We start from the raw sequence: 27,216 nt of genomic DNA, 5'->3' as shown, positions 1-27,216 counted from the left end.
GAACAAGCAGCGTACTGTACGTTTGCAGCTATGCGAGATGTTCTCTGATTAGTGGAAAGGCTAATTACCTGGCGTATGCAGGAGTGCTGGAGGTGCCGTGCATACCTGATGAGAGTTCTGACAGCAGGGCAGAAGAAAGAAGACCTTGAGAATGTGCCAAAAATATCCCTTTATGTAAGCAGATGCTATTACCCTTGGAAGAGAATAGTCACTTAGCCAGAATGGTTATTGCTGCTAGTAATAAGTATTCTACAGATGGGCCATCAACTTCTGAGAAATGTACATGTGCGGTATTTAATACAGCAATTACTTGTCAAGTCTGGAAATGTTCATCTTGATGCTCTGTGCTTGCTGGATAAATGACCAAATCAGATTTATTTGCCAATTGTCATCAGAGCACGGAGTCTGAGCGAGGAGACGGTAGTTGTCAGAGACTGAAGACAAGCTGACATTTGGAGATTTTTCAACATTGATGCTAGTAATGAAGTTAAAAGGCATTTCTTGATCTCACCACTAAGTGAGAGTTCTTCCCAAACATATCTATGGGAAAAAATGGGGAGAGCTTCAGCGTCCTGCTGGATATAGATTCCGGTGTGAGGTACACTTGGAAGTAAACACTCCAGAAGACTGTACTTTGTTAGTCGTTTAGGAAAAGATTTTGAGGAGGGAAAGGACGAAGAAAGGAGCAAAAAGGGGAGAGCCTGGGAAGAGAAAAGCCAGTCACAGAGACTGAAGGATTTAAAACTTATCGATAGCGTAAGAGTTTAGCACTATAACTGCCTAGATATAACTAGAATGAGAAGGGATGGAGAATGAAGTGTCAGCCTTGATACCGCTTCATTTTTAAAATGGGGGGAAAAACAAAACAAAACAGCCAACAACATTTTTTTTTCTGCAAGGTGCAGAATGCCTTCTTTATCTAGGACTAGATGTAAATGTTCGACACCTTTAGGCTTGGGTCCATAATAAGCAGCAATGTAAAATTGCCCCCCAGTTACAGGTGACTAGAATGAAGCTGCGTTTTCACATATTATAGTGAATTATGATAAGTTTAATTGCAGCCATGCATTGCAATTAATAAACATGTTTTGTTTTGCTTTGTTGGCAAGTGCGCTGCAGTGACACCTGCCATAGTTGCAAAGGCTGCCCCACACAGCAGAGCCCTTTGCTCTTAAACCCGCTTGCTCTACAAGTAGCTCATAACTTAAGCAGCTGTTTTCATTTCTGCTACTGTCAGGCGCTCAGGGACAGTTTCCTTTTTTCCGTCTCTGGCTCCCATGGCTCTATGAAAAGTGTGAGTTTGAAACCAAACAAAATAAAGCTTCAGTCCACATCTTTGCTCAGCCTTTACATGTACATTTTCCTGTTTTGAGCTCTTTTAAACTGCAGCTATCAGAAAGAATAAAATAGTGCATCACCTAGTAGAGTACTGAAGTGATCATCCAAGCAATTTTCTTCTCCCTGAAGCCAGACAGCCAAACCTTTTTATTACTGACTGACTGAACTTCCTCTGTCTGTCTGTCTAGGTTGCTAGGCCACCTACTTGTCATGATTTGTGATGTTAGATGCTTTTGATTGTAGGCAAAACAGAAATGCTAATTTAAAAATAATATTTACATTTTAAAAACTCTCTTATATAAGATGTGCTATAAAACTGCTGGGTTATTTTTGATATATATACTTTTTAATTTTTTTTTTTTTTTGTGGAATGCTCTAGCAGGCATCTGACAGGCAGCTCCCTGGGAGTGCTTGCTTGTTCACAGATCCCAAAGCTCTTTGGTTAATGCACCTTCTCAGGAAAGCAGGGTGCTTAAAAATTTCCAAAGACATTTGAGAGCTGGCAGATCATTTACAGCACCAGTACTGGGAACAACCAGTCCACGTTATTGTTACTTTAACCTACAGGGTGGTTGTTTCTGCTCTTGATATGAGAGAGGCTGGTCTCTTGTGGAAATGAGGGTGATGATGGCCTTGTTCCTTTCTAATAGCAGGGCCTTGATTTAGCCACTGTCATGTTACAAACCTGCCTTGAACATGCATTTGCATTGCTGTACAGGTGTAACTGCTTTAGGGATGTAACAGTTATGTGCAATTGTAAATAGCCAATGCAGTTTCCTTTTTTGACTCTGCCACCTGTGTGAGTATGCAGCAAAACTTCAGGGAAAAAAAATAGGAAACGGAGTCTTTTCACACTGAAATTGCATTTATAACAAAAAAGGCTGATAATAGACTGATGGTGACTAGATCAGGGGGGTCAGGATCCTTTCTCTGAAATATACTTTATGTACTCAGACAGGAGCTGTTGTATTTCTCACTTGTAAGGCATTGTCTACAGAATATTACTAACGTCTTTATTTAACACCAGGATGAGGCTGTTGTATAACCCTCCATCTGATGGGAACTAAAGCTGCTTTATAATGGATAAGCAATAGTTATTAACAACTGATACTGAGCTGGATGATGGTGTTTTATTTTTCATTATTTTTTCTTTTGAAATAGTTTCAGCTGGTAGATCTCAATGGTGCATAACACTAACGTGAGGTTGTGTACCTTAATTTCTATTAGATCAATTGAGGAACCTGAGAACTACTTTGAAAATCAAGTCACTTACTAATCCTGGGATGGCTTAAATCTTGTAATTCTCTCAGTAACTCACACGTTCAGGGTGGAGATAGCGGCTGATTTACTCCTTCCCTGTCTTCTGTGGAGAGCAGTACTGTTTGCCAGGTGAGGCAGTTCATGGAAGAAGTTAATGATGACAGTAGACACAAAAAAGTCTCTTGTTGATTAGAGAATCCTAGAAGTCCTCCGTAAAAATTAAGAGCCTTAGGGATATGTGTTGTCCAGCTAATAAGGTTTTGTGAATGCCTGTCATTTAACTGATCAATTATAGGGGACTTCACTTTTATAAGGAATGTATTCTCCATGCAGAATGAGAATTATCCTGGATATGGAGGACTGGGGCCTTTTGAGGTTTAAGTACACAGTGATCTAATCCTGTACGGTGAACTTCCAGCCTGATGGTGGTGCTGTGTAAAGAGCTGGGGCAAAGTTTGGGGAGGGAGAGCAGAGCTAAAAAGTATGATGATAACTTGAGAAGGGGAAGGTAGAGATCTTGGACAATATCTTTCCATTTTGTAAAACATTTCCTTGTTCTACCTCTTCTAAAGTAGGAAACACCTTCCAAGTTAATACTGTCTTGCCATTTGAGCCCTTGGGAGTGCAAATCAAAAAAGGCTTTCTTGTGGGGGCCGTGAAGGAAGTATTTTCTCTCTGTTCAGTTCCGCTCATGTGAATTACTCTTCCCTGCCGAGGCAGTCTCAGCTAGACTAGGACTGGTTTGTTTTCAGAAACAATTTTCCCCCTCAAGAAATACTCTGTTATGTTACAAAATCAAGGATCCACATTTCAGAGCAGATGATTTAAGCCAAAACCGGTGTTTGTATCAGAGGGTGTAAAAGCAGGCTCCTTCTAACAGCAAGTTTGAGCAGTGTAACCCAAGAGCCTTCCTAGACAGCATTCCTCTCTCTGCTTGCAAGGAAGATGGCAACGGTGAGCCCCAGTGACTTGGGGAGGTGGGTTTTTGTTGGACCTGCTAGCACAAAATCAGTGTAGACAGCTCTCTTTTGATGAGACAGAGCTGTAGATTCTACCATTTACGTGCATGCTTCACAGTGGTTGTCATTTCTTTAAGGAGCTGAGATGAGCGATTTAGGGTGCTCAGCTAAGTGGCAGGCTGCTGTAAGCAAGACCTCATTCGATTGGGTCGTCTGTGACTTTAGAGATGGCAAGTAATTGAAAAAATGCTGCTTTTTTTGTGTGTCATGAATGAGATCCTCATCCATACCCGAGGAATAACATTTTTTAAAAATACACATCTTTGAAGTAGATGGTTAAACTAAAATAAAATTACAAGATATTCTGAGACCCGTATGGCATTATTGATAACAAGAGTGTGGGCTTTGGCCCACCCTACTCCAGATGAACAAAAGCTACATTTTCTTGTTCCAAAGGTGCATGTTGGGCATTTTAAGACGTGTATTAAGCAGATGTCCGTGCTGTGGGGATACCCAAAACTAGGCAAAAAAAGGCAAAACAATACCAAAGTTTCATGCTCTCAGCCCTGTGTTTGGACAATAGGCTAGAGAGATGGATGAGCTCTTGCAAAAGCACAAAAACTTGTCACCAGGAGAAAAGAAGCAGTTTTTACTGCTTGTATAGAATCGGCAAAATGGATAATAATCACTGCAGTCATGCTAAAGCGTGTTTGGAGTCAGAACTGTGAAACGACTTCTCTGCTATAAAATAGTTCGGTAACTCTTTAAGCAGAATAAAGTGAGATTTTTTTTTTGTAACGAAAAGATCTTTGCCTGTACCTAGTTAATCTAAACAGAATCACTGTTCTGCAGTTTGGTACTCTTAACCTTTGTGTGCTGTAGTGATTTGTGATTTTTGAGGCAGTTATTTTAATGTCTGCCACAAAAAGGTGCTTTATGTTCCTTTTTCCTTATTCAGTCATTGCTAACATATTCAACCGGTGAATGTTCAGCAATTTATGCACAATTCAGCTGAATACTGTAATAATCCATTCTAAGCAGTAAAAACAGTTATCACAAGGTAACATTAGGTCTGCACACACAGAGTAGGCTGTTCAAATCTTATTACTGATTGCTGAAGATTTTCTTCAGTTGTTTTTAAACCATTTACTATTTGCTTCTGGAAAAGGTGGTGTGGCAGCATAATTTGAGTTGAGACATCTTGCTTTTGATTCCCATTTGAAAGCAAATGCTTATATAATTCAATTTCTTACACGAATTGTTTAGTTCCAGGCTTTTTGAAAAGAAGGCTGCGTCTTCAGTCCCATCTTCTGAAGTGGAGAATATTTACCCACCTACTACCGAAGTTCCTACAGAAGTTGATGTTACCAAAACACAGTGCAAGAGTTACTCTGGAATTTATGCAGAGGTAGAAAGCAAGAAAGATTTAGGGTTACAATTGGGTTTTCAATCAGTTTAGTTTTTGCATGTCCTGTGGACATTTTGTAATCTGCCACCCACCCTCCCCGGGGGGTGGATTGGTAGTGTACCAGCTGGTGTGGTCTGTTTGGAAAATGCAAGATAATCACTCCTGCAAGACTACAGTCACAATGTCTGTAGAAATGTATTTGGGAACACTAAAAAGAAATGATAGATTAAATAACTACATCCTTTCTAACATTGTCTAACTAATTTATTGGGATCTGCATATCTTCAATAATGCCGTGTGGGTATGCGTTTGCTTGCATTAAGTTTCTTCTTCAAAAACAATTTTATTTGAGGCTGAACTTGGTGGGTTTCCTGGAAGACAAAACCATTTTTTCCCTCCCTCTATGTAAACTATGCTATTTGACTCCTTCAGTATGTATTCATTATCTTAAAATAGGAGCAACCTCCCCTCCCTGTGCTCAAAATCAACATTATTGTTGAATTCCCAGGCCTAAGAGAATACTGGTTGCATTACAAGCAAATAATTTTTTATTCTGTATGGTAGGAGAAACCACCAATTAGTACAAAAAGGGTTAATCATATTTCCCTTTTTAAAATACCCCTTTGTTTCCTCTGTCTTGTGTTTGCCAAAGAAGATACAATGAAATGGCAAACCTGTGTTTTTGTTCCTTTTCAAAAATCCCTGACAAGCCCATGACACAGGCTACTGCTGTAGCTGTACATTTCTATTCATTATTGATGACTTGGGGCCAGGCAGGCAGCAGAGAACACAAGCAATATAGATTACCATATTGGGGGCTGGGTCTGGGGGGTTGTGTGTACGCGTGCGCACGCACACACACGTGTGCGTGTATTTTGGTTGGGTTTGGCTTAACGCTTTGGAAATGCTCAATTCTGAACGGAAATCATATCCGGGAATAAGAAGGGAAAACAGATCAAATGAGCTTTGTCATACATTTTAGTAAAACAATTTGGGGCACTTACTAAGGAAGAGAAAGAGAATATATGAGTGAGCTCGCTCACAAATTAATTACTATTAGTTTAACTTTCTAGCAGTCTTGGCAGCAATCCTGAGGGGTCCTGAGCATCATTTATCCTAAGGGAATTTGGAGAGTATTTCTCACCTTACAGAGTGTAGGTAGTACCATTGCTGATGAGGAATTTTGCTGACAAAACAAATGTAAGCTGTCTAATTTGTGTATATTGATACTTACAGACTAACAATGCTGTTGGTCTGATTTGAGGGGAGGGGCAGTATCTTATTGCACAGGTACCACAGCCCAAACCCACGGTTTGGGTGAGTGAGAGCTTAATTGGGCTTTGCAAGCCCAATTAAGTGTTCTATTGCTACTGTTAAATGAATGAATGCTTACAGGATTTTACTGGGACAACATTCCTGCCCATTATATGAAGTTTTGCTTCCATATGTCATAGAAGAGTTGTACAAGGCTTTCTTCTTGCACTGTTTGAGGTTCTTGGCTTTAAGAAAAATTGGGAGATAGGAGTTTATTTAAACAAAGTATGTGTGTTAAAGATATGAAGTGTTCTTTGGTTCAAATAATGATGGTGTGTTCATGCAGACACTGTTGTATTTAAATAGTTTTCAGTTACAAAGAAGGCTATCAAAGAAATAAATACAATCAATTTTGATGACTGCTTATTTCTGTATTTGTTATAGCTCTTTTTTCAGGTTTCTGTAATTTTTCCTTATGCTTCTGTTTTCTTTCACACAACTGATAATCACAGCAGGAAAAGTTAATTTAAAGTTTAGTCAATTCAAAGCTTACTGTGTTAAAACATTACATATAATTATATATATACATATAGACACACACACTCGCAGAATAAAATACTGAGTTCTAGATAGAATTAGGTCCAGCTCATAAAAAAAGATCAGAAAAGGCTGGTGGGGACTTTTCTCTGTATCTGATCTCTGACCTTGGACATCACTTTTCTAATTCTGTTTTACATGTTGAATAAACCTTTGGAAAAAAGGAGGCTGGTGTAAAGCATAAGAAAACCTGCTTTCTCTTGTTTGGGGAAGAAGAGGTGAGAAACCATTGCAGTGGAAGAGGGGCACTTAACTATTCCAAAAAGCAGGATCAGGCAGGATTAGTGCATTGCTTTAATTTCTGTAGTTCTGGTTTCTCTTAGTTGTGACTCAATACTCTTTAATGTGTTTCAAAACATGGAATCAACTATATGGCTAATTTAATACTACAACTTCTCTTTTAGAAGGAAGTTCTTTTCCCTGGAAGGTCCCACAGCACCATCTAGTGTGCCATCCTTTCCTGCTACCAAATGGTGTTGTGATGGCAGGGGTGCTGAGGCTGGCATCTTTTGCTACCTAACGTCTTCCTATTAATTAAAATTAGGGTTTGATGGTTAATGAAGGTAGGTTCACTTGTAATTTTATTTTTCAACAAAACATACTTGAAAATTAAATGGAAAAATAACTTTTTTTTTCTAAAGTGTGCATGTTACTGCATTTCTGTTTCCTGCATTCAAAACAAGGAGAAATTGTAGTGCATTCTTAGCACTGCACTACCATACATGCTGCACTTGACATAAGCTCCAAAGCATGTAACTCTTTCTTATATCCTTATCATGTATGCAGCTGTTATCGAGAAAGGGCCATGCTTACACCTGCAGGCACCCTAATCCCCTGAGCTGCTCTGCTTTCCCCCTCAGTCCCACTGAGGCCTTGCTGGGTGCTGTGGGAACCTTTCTGCCTGCAAGGAGTTACAGGATTGTGTCTAAATGATTTTTGCAAAGGGAAGGGAATCAATCTGAGAAATGCACAGGTGAGGATGGTTGAGAAATCCCTTTCTTCCTTTTATGTCTCCTCTAGGGAAGGCCCACCATGGCAATGTATAAACTGAGTTCCTGTGCTGACATACAGAATTAGTGATCTTGTTCTTTGTTGACACTGCACAAGAAATAAACCTGAATAGGAACAGACAGTGGTTTAATGAGCTCATATTTGGAAAAAGTATTGCACGTGTGGGGAAGTGTAAAAGATTCTCGGGATGGGACGTGAAGGAGAGGAAGAAAGAATTGGGGCCAGGAATGATGGTCAGCGAGAGTGACAGAAGAGGAAATGGGAAAGAGCTGGAGCTACTGGCTTGGCAATATCATTGCATACACTGAAGATGTTAACAAGACACCCAACTTCTTGCATTGTGCAAAAGAGAGCTAATAAAAAGTTGCAGGAGGGTGCTGCAAGTTTGAGCAGAGAACGTGGCTCGCTCCTGTCCCAGACAGACATGCGAAGGCTCTCCATGATCCCTTTGGTCACACACAGTAGCGAGAGGTTGCTGCAGCTGAAGGGAAGTGCAGCCAGCAGCAATTTCCTCAGCCAGCAGCATTTTCTTGCCCATCTCAGGAGCTATTCCACACACTGCCAGACAACTCCTGTCTCACTGAGTTTCGCTCATGCTAATGTAAGCTATCAGGTTTCAGGATGCTTGATTGAAGCACTTATTTCCAATTCTGATTCAGACTTTTTTTTTTTGTGTGTGTGTGCATCATTTCAAGTGCTCTTCTTCACTTTCAAAACCCAAAGAAGTTTTTGTAGTTACTTTAAAACTCAGGGTCCTTACTGACTTTACTGCTGTGTAAAAAGAAAATTTCTGATGTGTTGAAGATGCCCTCTGCTGGGAAGCCAGGCAAACTATATTTATATGGAGTTTTACCTTTCTGAAAGACTCATACTCTTCACTTAACTCTCTACCCTGTACTGGAGCCTGACCCCTCAAAACTACTGGAAAAAATAGTTTCTCCTTCTGATTTTTTTTCTTTGCACTCAATTTACAACAGAGGTAGTAATGTTATGCCAGTATTTCAGACCACTGTATTTCTTTCCAGGTTCTGTTGCATTGGAAGTACTGAATTCTGGCTTCTTTAATTCATTTTGATTCTGTGTTGATTTCATACTTGTGTAAAGTGTGTGTATGGGGAACATTCGTATTTAGTAATTCCTAATAAATAGTGAAAATTCATTTGGTTTCTACGAGTATCTGATGCTAACATGCTTTTTAATCTAATCTTTTTTTTTTTTTTTTCTTCAAATTTCCCTTCCCGTGGTAGAGAACACTGGGTTGTCACAACAGAACAAAGGTGGTACAACATCTGGAACAATTCACAAAGTACTCTGCATAATCTCATAGTTGATGTGAAATCAGGTTTATTTTGTCTCCTTCAATAAAGGAAAAGCCATTTGACACAGCACTTCTAATTTTACAGTTTTGTTATTAAAATCCAATATTGGCCTAATTCGATGAGTTGCAGCTATTGTTGTACTTATTTATAATTATAGTTGAATTAGGGTTATGCAAAGCTATATTTTCAATTTGGTACTGTAGTTCATTGACTTCATGCTGTAGACTGTGAATTTAACAAAACGTGTGAATTTAACTTTATGTTCTTCTCAATATCCTTTTGCGTTTTCTTATTGTATATTGTGGGGAGAATGGGTGCATCTAGCATTCTAAAAAATATCAATTCATAAAGCCTTTGTTCTTCTCAGCATTCAGATCAGTCATTTGATATAAAACAGTACAGTAAAGAGCTAAATTAACTATTTTGCTTTGAAGACCTACAATTGTAGAAGACTTCTCAGGGCCAATAACATCTTTGGAGTAGCTGACATGGAAGGGATGTGAGATAGGAGGCTTTTAAAAGCCCATGTTCTGCAACTTTAATAATTTGGAAAATAATAAAATCGGAGAACAAAAGACAAGTGGTTATTTTGGAATCATAAGCTTCTGTGATGTCCATGGGGGAACAACACAGGAACGCTGAAGATGCATTGTGAGGCAGTGGCTGAAATCACAAGCACAACGGAAAGTCTAGTTCTAACTCTATCTCTGAAATTGGAATAGGGGAAAACCAACATGTCGTTCATGGGGACAGTTAGCTTTGTTTGGGGGTGAGGAGAATGTATGCATCAGTGTGGAAATTGAGATCTAGTTCAGCATCTAATTCAACACAAACTTGTCACTTCCAGTGTTGCCTTTAAATAGGAACAAATGAATAGCATCTTCTTTATAGCCATGCTTCTACAAATCCTAAAAACTGCTCAAAGAATCCAGAAAAGGGATGTCTCGAAAGCACCTGCAGTCAGTTAGTCCATGTACTAATGCACTGAATTTTTTTCCAAAGTATTTCAGTTACAGATTTGAAATCGTATTAAAAAGGTTTAATACTCAAAACATCGAGATGTGCAGAATTCACAGTTGCCTATGCAACCCTTTTCTGTTGGGACTCCATACAGCACGGAATGATGCTTTCATAAGGCCTTGCACAGGCCCTCCCAATGTAACTTTTATTTTTTTTGCTATTCTGGTTTGAAACCGAAGAAGTATGGAGGTTTTAAACATGTTCTGTGGTGTGTGTTGTGAGGCTATGCATCATTCCAGAGAATTGGGAGTGGGTGAAAGAAGGGGGAAGGCTACTCTTTCCTGGGACTTCTGGCTGGTTATCCAGGTATGTGAAAACCCTGTTTCAGAAGTAAGAGTCGATCTTGTTGTAATGTCTAAAATAAAGATTACTGCAGAACAAGTCAGCATGGGACTATATTTTAAATCAGCCTATTGAAGAGGGTGTGTAATGTAATGTCCTATCCAATAAGCAATATGTTATGCAGGCGCCATGTCACCATGTGGAATTGTAGAGCTGTGAGGGTTGAAGGTAGGGGAAGTGTTGCTGTCCTTCTCTTGAATAGATGGAGTTGACTCTAAGTGCTGTTGCGGTCTTTACAATCTCTGTATCATGTTCTATAAGCTTTTGGGCCTTTGGGATAGTCCACTTGTTTTCCTGTTGTGATGGTATCAGACTTTGAGAACTTCTGTGTATTGTCAGAAATTTGGTACTAGTTAACCTGTATTGCTCACAAACATATCTAATTCCGACCTAGAAGTACTTTACAAGAGGCAAGGCTACTATTTAAAATGAAAAACGTGAAGTGGTCTGCAAATTTGTCAAAAATAAAAATAGAAATGTAGTGGGTGGCACACACACACAAAAAAACAACAAACCAAACCACCACCAACAAACATTTCCAAGCACAAAAGCAAGCAAACAAATGACAGAAGTAGAAATAGAAATAATACATGTTTTGAGGTTATGTCCATCTCACACTGCAAGCAGAAATACTGCCTAGATTGGTTTAAGCACATGAGTAGGTAGTTGCTTTCAGAAATTATGCATTTATTCTGTGCCTTGATTACAAATATATATATATAATATGCATGTATTATATATATTTTTTGCCTTCTATTCCTACTTCTAACAAACCAGAGGCTGCTTTGGTTAAACTTTTTTTTTTCCCCACTTAGTAATTGCCATATGTGTGTCATACTGATGACCTGTGAGAATGAAGAAAAATTGCATGGGAAATTTGTGGGTAAAGGAAACGAAGGAAAGTTCACATGTATTTCATGCCTCATTACAATAATCCTTACTTGTCTTCTACCATGTGTCCCTTTGGATCTGTGCCCACCTTGCTCTTACTATTTGCATAATTTCTTTCTTAATGATTTGCCATTATAGATTCAAATCCATTATGTTACTTCCTTTTGCTGTCCAATTTGGCAGCCAATTACATGCATTGATTCTACGTATTATCTTGGAGAAGAAAACACCTTCTAATATCTGCTCTACAGCAGTGCTGTACTGAATGAAACCTCTAAAAACCTTCTGAACATATTTTATCTGTACAGGGCAAATAGCAATTAAATGCATCTCCAGGTATCCTCCTTCCTGCTACAGGGCACATGCACATGCATGCGCACACATGAATTTAAACTCTGTTAAGATAGTTTAACGTGAAGATGTGTTTCTTGATACCGTAAAAAGTAGTGTATGTGCAGGTATCCAATTTGACTGTTCAGACTCCTATTTTGTATCAGTGTCTCAGGTCAGGCTGAGATTTTGTTTTCTTCCTTTTCCATTAAAATCATTGAAATATATTCAGTCAGTCTTTCACATCAGAGGTGTAAATGGATTTCTTGAAAGTTTTTCTGCTGATGGCAAACGGCAGTCACTTTACAACTTTGACTCCATTGTGGGCAGCAGTCAGAAAACTTAACACTCCACACGAACTTTGGAGATGCTAAAACTGTGTGATGACCTTGCATTCTCAAGGGCAGCTGCTCGGCTTCTGCTGGAAGTGCTAATCTCCAATCTGTTTATCTCCATACACTGGATGTTTGACAGCACTTGCCTCGAAAGCCAGGCAGGGAGAAGAGCAGTCAAAGTTAGATACTTTTCCTCTTTGACTTAAAAACAATAGTCTCTTTTTTTCTTTTTTCTTTTTCTGTCTTTACTGTGAAGGAAACCACGTCACACAGGGCAGAACATGCCTGGTTAACAGCCTGCTAGTGCATGAGCAGGACAGCGTAGAGTAACCATTCTCTTCCTCCTTTTCTCCTGAGTGAACTACATTTTGTTTTTACCTTAGGAACCGAAGTCATTGTAACTTCTGTCAGTTGATTTTAGACTGAATGTGCTCTGTTTGTTATTCTTCAGTGTGTATGAATTGAGATGCGTCATGTAGTGCTTATGAGCATATTGAGGAGCACATTTCTAACGAAAAGGTAATGTGTTGAAGTGAGGTAGTGTGCAGGGAAAGGTAATAATACCTTTTGTTAGCTATGCTTTAGTCATGTGAATCCTTCAAGCCTGGGATAGAAACCTATGAAAAGGGCTTTTGCAAATAAAAGCACAACAGTGTGTTCATATAGCGCATAAATGGGCTTTATGTACAGAGGGTTTGGCTGTTCTTTTCCATCTCTATCAGGCAGCCTGATAGCAGGTTCTCTCCCCTAACAAATCTTGCCTTGTTTGCCCCCGTAAACAATCACAGTCAGCACAGCACAACAGACTGAAAAAAATCCTTGGTATTAATGTAGTCCTTGTTTTTTCCAGCGAGAATTCCCTATCAAAATAAAACATTAACATCAAATTAATCTGATTCTGCAACAGCATCTATTTTTTAATATGAACTTGTCTGTACTGTCAGGTATTTGTTTAGCTTCCCAGGGAATTGCCTGTGTGTTGCAAATGGGCAAATTCAACCTCGTGAATCCTTTCTGTGGTGAGACAACGGGAAACTTCCTTCTGATTATCAAGATCTCCAGGTTTAATTGCAAAACTTTCTAAAGAATTGCTAGAATTGACCTTTTGAACACTAGATTTTCAACAAGCACAGTCAGGATTCTATTTATGATGTATGCAGGGATTCTCTTCCCCTCCACTTACAGAATTAGGAAGAAGTGTTACTGTCACAGAGGTAATGTTTTCTTTTATGAAATAATGTGCTTTGAACTAGCAGCTGTTGCTGCCCATTGTGTTAGTATCTCAAACCTTCCATAGCAAATATATAAAAAATCGGAGGTCCCATCCTAAAGAGGAAGGATGCTGTCTTTATCCATCATCGAGATAAAGCAGAGGGTTGTTTTCTTCTGTTTCTATTTTTGGATTTTTCTGTAATGTATAAAAGTGCTGTGGGATTCACTGAGGCACAAAGCACACAAGAAATGGCTAATGGTGCTGAATCATTGAGATCCTTTAGGTTTAGAGGAGATGCATCGTAAGCAAAGGTAAAAACAAAAGAGAAGATGATGTAGGTGCATTGCCTTGTGTGCCATTCGTGCTTCACATTGCTCGTGCCCAGAAAAATCTGAAGTTGGAAGCCTATTGCAATTGTTTCCTGCTATCCCAAAACTTCAGGGTGCTTATGCAGTACTCAGCCACTTGCTACTGTTTGAGCTGTGCAATGTCATTGTCAGTGGGGAAAAGGGAGGAAGAGGCTCAGGTATTCTTAGTAGTTTTTCCAGAGTTTGCCCATTCTGATGGAGTGACTGCTGCATCTGCTTTATACAGATCTTACTGTCAGCTCTCTGTTCCAAGCATCGTAGATGCTGCTGTTCACAAGTTCAGCTCTTAGTGCCTCCTCCCTTTCTCAGCTTTTGTTTAATCCTTTGCAGCTGACGCACTTGAACATCTATATTTCTTTATAACTGTATCTGCATTTTGGTCTAGGCTCCCCTGTAAACAGTGAGCGACTCCCTAAAGCAATTCTTACTGCTTCTTCTATTTCTAGTCTTTTATGATCCATCTCAGCTGTGACATTTGCAAAAAGATAAATGATTATGGATAGCTAGGCTGTGGGGCAGTCAGATACAGCATATATTATTAATTTCAAAATATGTTTTAAAATTCTGCAGTCTTCAAGTTACACAGCTTATCTGTTGTCTCCTCTACCCTTCTTGTGGCATTTACTTGTTGCATTTTGTTTTAAGAGCACAAGAGGAACTTTGTGTGCATAGTGGGCACTGGTGTCTGGATTAGTGACTTGTGGACCCAGAACGTAAATACAAAACTAGTCATATAAGGTTTTTCTTTATATTGGCTTCCAAAATATTTAAGTAAAGGTGTGTTTCTCTAGGCTAAATGAAAAGCTGCCTTTTTGTTTAATTGTTTTTTGTGTGGAGACAAAACCAAACAGAAAATAAGCACCCTTAAAGATGAACATAAGCAAATTTTGTACTGTCATCCTTTATACCATGAAGTTTGTGAATAGCCAAAGGAATTATTCTTGAGAAATGTTTGGATGAAGAACAGTCTTGTCTTAGAGAAATTCTGAGCAAGCTCTGTGAATTAGCATACATTAAATGATAAAATAATTTTGTTGAGCAACAATAAAATATTGAAGTCAGATGGAAGGATGATGGGGAATTGCTCTTTGCAGCCATGAAACTGATGCATGTCATGTTAACTCCCAACCCAAACAACTCATTTAAAGATTTGCTCTCATGAAACTTAAAACCCTCTGTTTTGTCCAATCATCAGCTTTAAACCTGTTCCTTGTCAGTGAAGACAAAAAATCCTTTTGCTTGCGTCTGCCTGGGGGATGTGGAAAGCTGAGGTGGTCCTGTGTGATTAAATTAGATGAAAGACTTGCCTTTTACCAGTGAGACACGAAGTCTAATCAAGTGAAATGAGTTTTGAGATCTCAGCTCATTTCCTTGGGGAGTATCAGTTTACATTACACAGTCACGACACCTAATTCATCACAGTTGATGTGGCTTTTGCTCAGAAGAAGACTTGGGATTGGGTAGCACGGGACTCAATCACAAGTCTCCCCCTAAGGAGGGGCAGCCTAGTGGAGTTAAGATACAGCACAGTGAGGGGAGAGCTTTAATATGTTTTTTAAAATAATTGATCTGTATTTCCGTCTTTCAGATTAGAAAGGCTTAGGCCCAAAATGGGAAAAGCTAGAGGTAAAAAAACAAACAAAAAAACTTTGTACTGAGTATAGTTTATAAAATGATCAACGTACAAGTGCTAAGGAATGTACACTGAAGAGTGAAGTTGAACTTTTTTTCACTTAATTTCCATGATGTTGAATGGCGTTTGTTTATTTCCATGCATCGTGGTAAAATGAAGAAAAGAGTATTCTGCTTCCCTGACTAATGGACAATTTCTTTTATTTCTTCCAGGGCATTGTTGTAACTCCACTTCTGCTTCTGCTTTTTGTAAGTATTTTGATCTTAAGATATCTTTTTACTGAGTAATTCTGCATCTATTAAATAGCATATTTAAGACAGAGATTTGGGTGGTATAGCCATGCTTAAGTAACAGGAGATTTTTCTGGTTGATATTTGAAATAAACTGCCTTCAAGAAGGGACATAAAAGTGTGTCACAATGAAAGCAAACAGTAGAATTGTAAGAAGACCAAAACCTGTTGCTGTTGCAGCACCACAAAACCCTTTGCTGCTGGGCTGGGTCAAATGCAAAGGCTTGCCACATAAGGTAATCGCCCAGTTAGGTGAGCTCTTGAAGAGCTCTCATGTGCAGGAGTTGGACAAGATTATATGATCTGGAATGGGTGACAGGCCAGTTGGAGAGAGCGCTGCTGAGATCAACAAAGCTGTACTCTTGGGCAACTAAGCTCATGGGTATTTCTGTGGTAACGGTTAGTGATGTCGGAAGCAGAAAGACAAATGACTGGAGCCCCTGTTTATCACTAAGGTGATGCTGCTTCATTCCTATTAGTTCGAGACTTTCTCAGTTGTTATGCTCAGTCAGGATCCTCACAGTCATCCTCACAGTAGAAGGACAAAGACCGAGTTTTATCTTCAGAATGATAGTAGATATTAGTGAATATACAGTGAAGAGACTTTAACTGACAGGTGATGGCTCTTCAGTAAGTCCTGCGTCAGCAAGTCGTGATGCTTGTGAAGGATTTGCAGGCAAAGTATGGTGCAAGTTACTGGGGATTGTGGCTTCATGAAGAGGAAGGAAGGAGGCTGAAGCACTTCAAGGATTTCGGGAGAGGCGTAACTTGTCTTACTTATTTATGTTACTAATCATATGATGTGTAAGCCAGCATCCTGGAAAGGGAAGCAAGTGTGGAGTTAGTCTGAAGCAATTTGTAAGCAGCAGGTTGTTTGTAGTAGGGATGTTCAAGCAGCAGATGTACTATATACACATATAGCAGTGTATACTGCTAAACTGGGACAAATAGTACTGTGAGAGTAGTTGTAACATCAGCTACTGTTTCAGTAAAGCTGTATGGGAAGATTTTTATTTTAGAGTATTTTTATTTTACTGTAGCCGATTGTAATTTATATGACACAGCTCTGTTTACACAAGACCTGCTTTGACTACATCATCTATATCAATACACACCAGCAGAGCTTTCTTCATATTCTTGGGACCATGGACTTACTGCAGGTTGAGAAAGACAATTATTCTAAGAAAAATGGATGTTTTGTTGTTTTTTCACCAAATAAATTGATTCCAGATGATCTGCCTCGCTGTTTTCCTCTCTTCTTACCTCCCATATGGAACATGTATCTTCCAGGCAAGCACTCATCTGGAGACCTGTGCCTTTGTTTCTAAGCGACTGAAACTTCATCTCTCTTTACTTTATCTCTCTGGCAACTTTCCCCCTGCTATGTCTCACTGAGTTATGGTGCTCTATACAGCCAAACCTAAGAAAGGACTGTTTTTTGTAGAACTTGAAATGTTAAAGAATGATCTGCATACCTTTCAAGCAAGATAAGGATCTTTCTTTCAGTGACTTTATGGACAGATAACAAAATATTCTGTCCCCTAAACTGCAGTTTTCACCATTACTTCTCAGTAGAGATGGTAAAACTTTTTGTGTGCAAGAACCAGAAGGCATAGCATATGCTTCTGTTCTTCCTACAAGCCCTAGAGATGCTTGTAAGAAGTGTGTAAAATGTGCATTAATTGTTCTGCTGTTTGTAACATGACTTCGAGCTGTTCATTTTGAGGAAGATAAACATGTATTACTTTTTCATCAGAGTAGTAAACAAACTAGTCTGGGGGTGGGGGGAGTTGCCAAAGCTTCAGTCTTTGTCACACAGCCCCAAACTTGAGGACTCCTCTTGGAGTTATGTAAATATTTAAAGCTCCTTGATATCTTTGTTGAGGTCTTGACACACGAAGAACAGTCATTCGGATCAAACTAGCCACACATCTTGCCAAGATGTGGCCCTCTCTGAAGGTTCAGTTTATCCAGTGGCAGGTATTTGGGGCAGCAAACTAAATGTATGTGCTCTGCTGTACTCTTCCTGTACCCTGGCAATCTATGGTTTGGACTGTTGAACACTTTTTTTCTTGTGAACCTCTCTAATTTTTCATTGAATTTCCTTGCTACATCTGGCTTCCTCAACATGCAGTGGCAGCAAGGACATAGCTCGCACACTTCTGTTGGCTTGTTTTAAACCTGTTGCTTTATCATTTCATATCATACTGCATAATTACAGTGGAATGAGAAACAATGACTAGTAATTTTCTGTTTAGCTTTCTGTACCATTCATTAATTTAGTCATGCCAACTTAGTTTTAGAGCTTAATTAATACAGGGTGGGATTTCAAGTTTGAAGATACCGTTTACCTCAACAGTAACTGAGCTGGGCTTCTGAATAGCATTCAGGGAGCTGTGAACTCAGTGCCTCCGGTGAATTTTGATTCATGAATTTGGTGCTCACTGGCATTAGTTCTTCCACAGAGTCATGCTACTATATAGTCTGAATGCTATATTCAATTAGTGATCCTATTTGTAAGGTTCCTTGTATATAGCACATAAAATATCCTTAGTGCTGCCAGAAATAAAATAGATTGTTGTCCATTAGCTTGTTGTTGTTATATAGCTTAACCTGTTGTAGTGCTTATGGTTTAAATTTTGTCCCATGTGCACTGGAGAATATAGTGTTCTGTACTGCCTTTCCAGTTCCTAATTGCCTGGTAATGTAAATGTAAGTTGTCTAAACAACATTGATAAAGACATGTTGAAGCTTATAATAAATAATGCATTTAATGCAAATAATTTGTCATCTTAAATGAATGGTGTTAAATGTAAGATTGTCAGTTACATTTCTGAAAACTGTATTTCTGCTATGAAACTTTTAGTTATAAAGCTTACTCGAAAAAAAAAGGTTTCTAAGAGGTTATGTTTGATTTAATGAAACCTTAAATATCGTGCATGTAATTACCAGCCTGTATCCTTGTGAGAACGCTTAGCTAGACTTTAAAGAATAGCAGCCTTCAGCATGGATACCTCTGATTAACGTTTTACCTAATAAGAAGCTATTGAATCTTGGCTTCCAGATGCATTAATCTGCAATATCATCATCTTCATGTTAACTCTTATTATTAACAGTTAATATGATATATTCCCAGCAATGGTGTTATAAATGGGCAATGTCCCATAAACTATATATAATTGATTAGGGTTCATATATATGGTGAGGAGAAGCATTGAAACAAAGTACTGTAAGATACATCAGTTTCAAGTTAACATAGGTTTATGCTGTTCACATTTCTTTGCAACATTCTGCAATGTTTCATTAATGGTGATTAGGAGTGTGTGTACCAAAGCATTCAGGGAAGGATGCTGTCTGTCTTCTTCTTGTCAGGTCAGGTACATAGCTGAAACCAAATGATCATGAAGATTTTTAAGGCAGAGAAATAAGTTTTGATTTGTTTGCTCAAAAGTATATTGTAGAGAAAAAAATGCTAGAAATTGTAGCACAGAAGAAATTTTGCTTTTGGAAATAACCTATTTGTAATCATTATTTATTGATATAGTTAAGTAATTCCTGAGGAATTTAGTCACTTTGGCATGAAACAGTACTATTACTTCCCTTTATTTTAGTAATAACATTTCCCCTTTATTTGTAATCTTTCAAAAGAAAGTTTTTGTAAAGAACCTTTACATTTCAGTGGTTTAAATAACTGCCTGTCCCAGCACCTTTTCTGAGCAAATTTTGAGAGCTGAGCAAGGTGGTTACTCAGGGAGGTGACCAAGTATCCAGTGAGCTAGCAGAGGGAGTGGAGGTAAGAGGAACTGACCCAAATCTGACACTCCAGCTTTGACTACTGAACCTTGTATTTCTTAACCCAGTTCTACTGACTTCACGTAAACTCTCCATAAATATAGGTAAAAGAAGCTCCAGTCCATACTGATGTGTGACTGAAGCAGAGGCTAACTCCTATCCACCTGCAAGTATTTATGATTTGAATTCATAAGTAAGCATTTGGGCATGTTGACATTGCTAAAAGACAGTTCAACAAAAGGTATTGTCACGCTGCAGAGATAAGTGCTGTGATCTCTGATAGCCTCAAGTTGTCAGTGCCTTTTTATAACGTCTCATTTGAAAAACAGAACTTCAGGAGTACTGTGCTCTGCAGCAGTTCTATAGTATCACATGTGCATGTCTGTGACTGAAAAGCAGAAGTAGGTACGAATGGAGTTTTATTTTCATTCAGAGCTTTTATATGCTTTTCTATCGCCCAGGATGGAGGGCAGCCCGATGCTTCAGCAAGATCCACGTCTCTTGGATTTGCCCTGGAATCAGAGCGAGCGTAGATACTGTACTACACTGCAAGAGGAAGCAGTGACCTTTCTCTTCTGAGCATGGCTCTGTGCTTTCCAGCTGCACTGGAATAGGGTTCCCCCTCTGTCCTGAAATTCGGTTGAGCACATGGACTCACAGTCATACCAAGGCACAGAGGCTTATGATTTTGGTGATTGCATTTGGTATCAAAATACAGGAAATCAGTCATCTGCACACTTGTTGCGGCCAAATATGAAGCTGCAGTTTTCATGGCACAGCATCCCAGCTCTGCCGTGTTCTTGATTACTGTTGAGGTTCAGTGCCTTGACAGAAGTGGTCTCTGCAGTTGGAAGTACGGTCAGTTAGCTGTCAAAGAAAAAGTCAAATTGCATGAAGCTATGCATCATTATTGAAAACTATCAAAGACAATGTTAAAGTGTTTTAGATTTGTATGTACAGTCTTCAGAAGTGTGCCTGCAAACCAGTCAACACGGAATGTTAAAAAGCGGAAACAAAATCCGTGTGTATTTTTAAGAATACACTTGGCAAAACCTTCCTGTAAGTGTCACACACTGCTCCCATGTTCGCTGTTTTACCAAGGGGGGTTACCGTGACATTTGTGTCACAATGGAGTCTTCCTAAGGCTTTATCAGCTTGCTCCTTTCCTTGATTTATTCAGTGATGTTTTCTTTTCTGGTAACTTCTAAAAGTTTTGGTGTTTAGAGTAGATGTTTTCATGGTGGCATTGTCATGGTGATGTCATAAGTAACAAAAATTTGGGTGTAGTCAGTGAAGGAAATTCTGTGCAAGTATTGCAGAGGAAACGGAAGGTGACTGGTGAAGAAGGACATGAATGAAACTAGGTGTTGTTTGAAATATTGAAGTTTAAAAATTTTCCCCCCTAAATTCAAAATCCCTAAATTAAAACATTGTTTTAAAAGTTAATAATTCTCAATTTTTCACCAGGTCTTCTCCAATCCCATGCTACTGTATTCCAGATAAATCTTTTTATTAAAAGGAGCTCTCGTTACTTAAAATAAACAACAAAAAAATGGATTTCTACATGCAATGTCTTGTTTTTCCTCCCACGCACTTGGTAAATGAAAGTTGATACTAGTCAAATGAATCGTTAAATATGCAAATACTGTAGGAGCTGGAAAGCTTTGGAAGTTGATAAGGAAGTTGATAATGGATTTCACTAGTATGTGACAAAAGGCTGATTACAGGAGAAGGGGGGGCAAGGGAAGAAGCACCACAGTGCATTAGCTGTTGAGAGATCAGCTCATTCATGTGAAAGATTTAAAGTGCATCATCATTTCTACCTGGTTATTTACCTCACCATTTACTTTCTCTTTAATCACTGAGAAGACAAAATACTCAGATCTGATCCAAACCCATAACAAGAAGTTTGAAAATGACTATTGTGAAATATTTGCATAACATTTTAGTACATTTTCAAATGCAGGTTTTATGGCTTTGTTATATAAAATTGCATACAAATAACAGCCAGGGAATAATAGGGGGTCCTTCTCTTCCTGATGCATGTATAAATTATCGTATATTTGTGTAGGCAGAAAGCTCTAATATATGTAATATTTCTGTGGAAAACATTTTTCTATTTTGTTTTTGCTCTTGGAATTCTATGTCTATACAGTGCTAGGGGAGTCTTTTATGCACACATCCTGCTTCTACGCAGCAGATGCTGAACGTACTTCTTGACAGAATGCATAGAAGCAGGACACTGGGAAGAACCAGTCCCAGAACAGTCAGTCCTCCTCTATTTCATGCTGTGCAATTTATCTCAAAATGGAACATAGTTCATTTTAAAAGTTAACATTTTTGCTTTCCCCTCCATCCTTGCAATGCTAGAAACTTGCTGTCTTGTAGATAACTTTCTATCTTGTAGATACTTTCTAATTTTCCCTTGTTAAGTATCTGTGACGGGTCTTTTGTGCATTTGTCATTGTTGCCAGTGTTACATGCACCTGAATACCATTTCTGTGAGATTTAGCTTCCTGGCTCAGACATAGTGCACATCTTATCCCCTTTCCCAGCCTTCATTCAGCTAGGCTGAACGAACCATGCTTTTCTAATCTTTGCTCATAAAACAGAACCCTCATTCTCAGGTTTTCTGCACCTGCTCTAGTTGTAATTCTTTCTTCCATTCAGGTAAAAAGGATTGTGCACAGTAGCAGAGAATTCTTCACAAGGGCTTATCCAGGCCTTGTACAAGCAATTTTGAATAATTTATTTCTTCTGGTACATCGCTGCTGTCTTTTTCATGGATGCATAATATTCAAGGTTCTTAATTATCCTGTGACTTACTAATCCATTTGTTTCCAGTTAGTCACCCCATGTTCATAGCAGAAATTTTGGATGCTAGTCCCGAAGTCGCAGCTCTCTGAGGGTACTAACCATCTAACTCCCGCTTAGGTGCCTTTGGGTTGTACGTTTGGTCTCTTTTCATTACAGGAGCCCTGAAGATCACTGTTCTGTGGTGAAGCAGAATTGTGACTCTGTTATAGTTTGAGAATACCTGTGGTTATGTTTACAGCTCTATAAAAGGCTTTAAAATTGACAAGTATGTTTTGGTTGTTTTGGTATTTAATGTGTCATAGAGGAACCCAGCATGGGCTTAGGAATCTGATCACTTCAACAAGAAATACTGCAAAGTCTCCTTGCCCTACAAAGAAAAGAAAAAAAGTATTTTAAAAGTTGGCAGTTTGTCAGCTTTTCTTTTACTACACATCTGACTGTGAAATTGACTTTTTTTGGAAACAGAACCGGAGGATATATGCAGACAGGGTTTTCTATGTTTGTACCAAATGAATTCCCATGGCCACAGAAGTGTATAGAGGTATGGAAATACATGTATACCATGAGACCAGAACATCCTTTTCCTTAGCAGAACTAGAGAACTAATTCTGCATTTAATTTTGAAGAATAGCAATAAAAGATCTGTTTGTTAAAATACAGGGTTGCCAAAGCACTGGACTTGATCCGTGTCGTACCTTTAGTCCCTTTCTCTGAGGGAAAAGTCAACTCGTTGGTTTTGATAGGCAGACTTTAAAGCTTTATTTTAAAATTTATTTATATTCTTTTTGGTACCTCCAATTCTGCCAGTGCTAGGAAATTGAAGCTTATTTGCTTTTGAATACCAAACCTTGTTTCTTCTCATGGTATAGAAGCTCCATTCTCAGTGACGTTCCTCCCCTTTCCTTCCTTCTCCTGCTGTCAGCACCTGTTAGAGGCAGACAGTTTCAGTACCAATGACTTGATCAGTCTCTGGGAGCTGGCATCCCTTCCAGAGCACCTCTACCTCACAGAGCTATCTAAACACTGCTTGTGAAGGGTAAGCAGTGGAGCAGGAGGAACATCCTAGTGACCTGCCAGCGCAGTGTAGACTGTTGTGAAATGTTAGGCAGGAATGACTACTTCATCCCTTTCAACCTCCTTCTGCAATTCCCATGATCAGAATAAATTAAAGACCTAAGGCCAGACAAGCTTGTATTCCCAAGAAGGTAAAATGAAGACTTACTGCTTTTTTTTTTTCCTTCCCCTTTGGTAGTTGGTTAATGTAAATAGTTTGGCTTGCTATGTTCTTACTGAAACATCTTCAGACATTTTTCAAAGAAATCTACATTGCAGAACAGGGAAGGAGGGTCAGTCTTTAGTTTTTCAATTTTTGTCAGAAGGCTGATTTATACTTTCCTACCAGTGTATTTTTTGCATGCTTGAAGAGATCAAAGGAACTTCTTTTGCTTGTTGTCAGACATCCAAGCTCCATTTCCTACCTGAAACCTGTAGCCAGGCAATGTAGAAGTTGTAGGTGCCTGTCAGCACCATCCCCATGCAGCAGCACAGCTGCTTCCTACTTCTCAGAGTCAGAAGATCACTGCAGTAACTGACCATGTACCTGGGTCACTTAGGGTGATGTGTATACTTTTCTACTGTAACACAGCGTACAGCAGTGACTGGGTCAAGATAAGGGTTCTGGCAGGAGTCAAAGCAAGGGAGGGTTTAGTTTAGTTGGTCGCTCTTGTTTGCTGTCCTTCATTACTGAAGAGGTTCCCATCCACATCTTGTCTAAAAGCACATCACTTTCCACTTCCTTTCTGTAACAGGGCTGTCATTCACAGCAGGGCGTAAAGGGCAGGGTGGTCCAAGCAGGCCTCTGAGGCAGCTGAAGCTGGACTGGATGAAAGTAACCAGAAGCAGTGACGAGACAGCATTGAAGAAAAAAATTAGAAAGATAGGTCTCGGAGTACTCTGTCCCAAAGGTGGAAAGGAAAAGCTTAAATTTAACATCTCACATAAGAGAGCAGCCAGTGATCCTCCCTGACAGTTCAGTCCTGTTTTCACCCCTACCTTACTTCCTTGTCTGTTCTTAACAAATGGTGAGGCTGGAGTTGGCTGACAGTGTTTTAGAGTACAAAGACACAATCTGAGGAAACATGTTAATTAGAGGAGAGCACTGGAAGAGTAAGGCCCCAGAGGACAGCTGCCTCTGAAGTGGACTCAATGTGTGCAACACATGTGACCCCGGATTATGATTTGGTATGACTGGTGGGAGGTCGGTTTCTTCTGAATCAGTGGCAGTTGTAGACATGGGAACACCCGCTGTGAGACCTGCCCAGTGTGCCAGAAAGATGCGAGTGGAGGGGGCATCTGGCTTGTGCAGGCAGTCAGGCCTGGAAGTGGAATTGTCTTAGTGTTAAGCAAGCAAGGCTTTTGTTTGGTTTTGGTTTTACCACAACCGGTCGAGTACATCCTATCAGTTAAGGATAAGCCAAGGTTTTTTTACCACAAACTCATGAACAAGTCTACTAAATAATTTGGTTTTCTAAAAAGTCTGCTGAGAAGAAAAGTCTAAGACTGAATTAGCAAGAATGCTGCAGGTGAGGTTTGAAGTACTGCATGGGGACAGAATTGTCTGAGTTGCTTGGAAGGTGTCCCTGGAATTCTCTCTTATTACGGCCAGATCCAGCAAATACTTGCAGAAGGCCCAGTCCCTGCTCATGTGAGCTGTCCTTCTGAAATCACTCAGAATATTTAAGTAAAAAGTGCCTGTTCCTTCCCACAGGAAGGAATCCTCCGGATTTATTTATTTATTTATTTATTTATTTATATTTGCTCTATTCAAACAGGTTGGTCTCATTAATAGTCTTTTAACTGAAATGCTGCTATCCAGAGTAGAACATGACAATCACTTTACAATATTAAACTTCTCTTTAAAATAAGCATAGACAAGGACTGGCATGACAGTATGCTGGCATGAAAAATTTTGATCACTGATAAAATGGTATGTCTTATTTCCATTAGAGATTGCCAGCAGATTTTCTCTATACAGCTATAAATCATCAGCTTGAATCTGTTGATGTTCCTACAGCCGTTCTTAACAGGGCTTGTTTATTCCCTGTGATGAAAGTTTTCTATTTAGTCATGGATGTTGTTATAACAAGGAGGGCAGCCAAATAGATTTTAACACAGTGCTAATTTCAGTGCAACGTGGAAGATCTAGGTGGTTTCTTTTGTTGTTTGTTTTTTGTTTGTTTGTTTTGTGTTTTGTTTGTTTCTTGACCTCAGCTTGATCCCACTAAAACCTGAGTAAAGTCATAATTATTCATTCAGACAGAATATTTGCATTTGTAAATGTGTAAAAAGGTTTGATCAACATTACATTGAACTTTGTTTCCTCTGTTCCTAAATTGTCACTGCTCATCCTTATAATGGATGGGACCAGCAGAGCCAAGTTCAAAGTAAGTCTGGAACACAGGCAGCACCTGAGATCCCATGGGACACTTACATTTGTGAGCCTGATGAGTTTGCATACTACAAACACCAAGGCAGTTCTTGGTCAAGTTCTGCATCCGTTATCTGCAGCTCCCTATGCGTGTGCAATTCCTCATGGTTAGCCTCTGGATGTCCAGAGGCTGTGTTAAAAATTCTTTTTCTTCTGGGTGATTGAAAAGTTCCTGCCTTATTTTTTTCTTCAGCTTTTATCTATCTCCTGTGTCTTTCTCTGGGAGTAGATTTATGATTAAGATGATGCAGGAGTTTTTATAGGCTTGTTGTCTCATATTCTTACCAAAAACCAAACAGCCCACTGAAGTTATTATCACAATATACGGAAGGGAAGCAGAAATCAGAAATCTGCCTGAGGAATAAATAATGTCAGTGCCATAGATGGGACAGGGAAGTCTAATACCAGAGCAGTGCAGGAAGGGGACATGGAGCTGAGCAAACATGCTGCTCCAAACCTCTGTGCCTGTCTGTTGTGTAGCAGAGTTTTGGGACCCCAGAAAGAAGCCAGCTCCACTCTGTTCCAGAAGAATGGAATTCTCAACTACACAACTGAAATGGGATCAAAAATAGTGTGATCGTAGGAGCATCCAGAAGAGGGAGGAGTCATGTTAGAAGCAACAAAACTTGACTTTTTTTGCCAAGAGAATTTATCTTAGGGAAATAAATCTGTGATATGAGTGGTTTCCTTTAGCATCCAACCACAGTACGTGTAATTCAGTTTCTAATTGTGTAAAAATATGTCTATCTGTATATATACCCAGTGCTACAAATCCATGATAACTTGACGATGCTGTTTTAGAAGTAATATTTAAAAAATCTGGCAAGACAATTGATGTTTGAATGGTTGCCTTTTTCAGCAGTGTGTTACATTGTTAAACAGCTTTTCATTCTTGACTTAGAAACTGATTAAACACCCACTAAGCATAAAACTTTAAAACAGAGAAGTCCAATCAATGCTTTTATAAAAATGCACAAGAGCCACTGTCAAAGTGTCACAGTTTCGTGAAGCCATGAAGGAATGTGGACTGCTTGGTTAGATTCTCTCCTCTGTGACTCAGGCAGATTTTAAAGTTTAAAAATCTTCACTTTCACTTGAAAAAGCTTCTTTGAATACACAGTAAGTAATGCTTTTAACTCCTCAGCATACAGAAGGAAAAAAAGAGTCCAAATACAGTTTGAAAAACTATGAACCTTTTAAAATTTCAAAAGCTCCTTACAATAATTCAAACATGAGTGCTGTGATGGCATTTTGATGCTCTGCTTTCTGCAAGGAATCATTCAGACAAGCCCCATGTCCCTTGGGAATGAGATATCAGTACTGTCTAACTTCAGGTACTTGTGTGGGTGATCCGAGTCTTCCCCTGGAAGCACTTCTCCCTCTTGCCACCATGGGAATTTAGGCTTTGTAATCTCGGTGCTCTCACTTGCCACCCTGCTCGCAGACTGAAAGCCTCAGCAGTGACATTATCTTCAGCTCCTCTCCAGCCATCTGCTGCACCCACATCCCTCAGCTGGGGGTGGTGGGGCTATGCATGAAATAGATGAGCTCA

At 39.2% G+C, this 27,216-nt stretch overlaps 1 protein-coding gene across 11 annotated transcripts in view; it reads left to right on the top strand.

Annotated features, from left to right (window-relative positions):
- Positions 1-27,216, top strand: part of SLC10A7 (solute carrier family 10 member 7) — a 144,696-nt gene that overhangs the window by 77,752 nt on the left and 39,728 nt on the right. For 9 of the 11 annotated variants that reach the window (XR_011096147.1, XR_011096149.1, XR_011096148.1 and 6 more), the window contains one exon: positions 15,491-15,526. Coding sequence is in view for 4 of the 11 variants with exons in the window: in XM_068680891.1 (XP_068536992.1) it covers positions 15,491-15,526 (36 nt within the window). In the remaining 7 variants the exon portion in view is untranslated. Of the gene's footprint in view, positions 1-4,823; positions 6,586-7,836; positions 7,854-15,490; positions 15,527-27,216 lie in introns of those variants that run through there. The other 2 variants (XM_068680894.1, XM_068680893.1) reach the window with 2 other exon arrangements.

The sequence above is a fragment of the Anas acuta genome, chromosome 4 (genome assembly GCF_963932015.1).
Source record: "Anas acuta chromosome 4, bAnaAcu1.1, whole genome shotgun sequence".
Lineage (NCBI taxonomy): Eukaryota > Metazoa > Chordata > Aves > Anseriformes > Anatidae > Anas > Anas acuta.
This window is presented reverse-complemented; position numbering and strand designations above follow the sequence as displayed.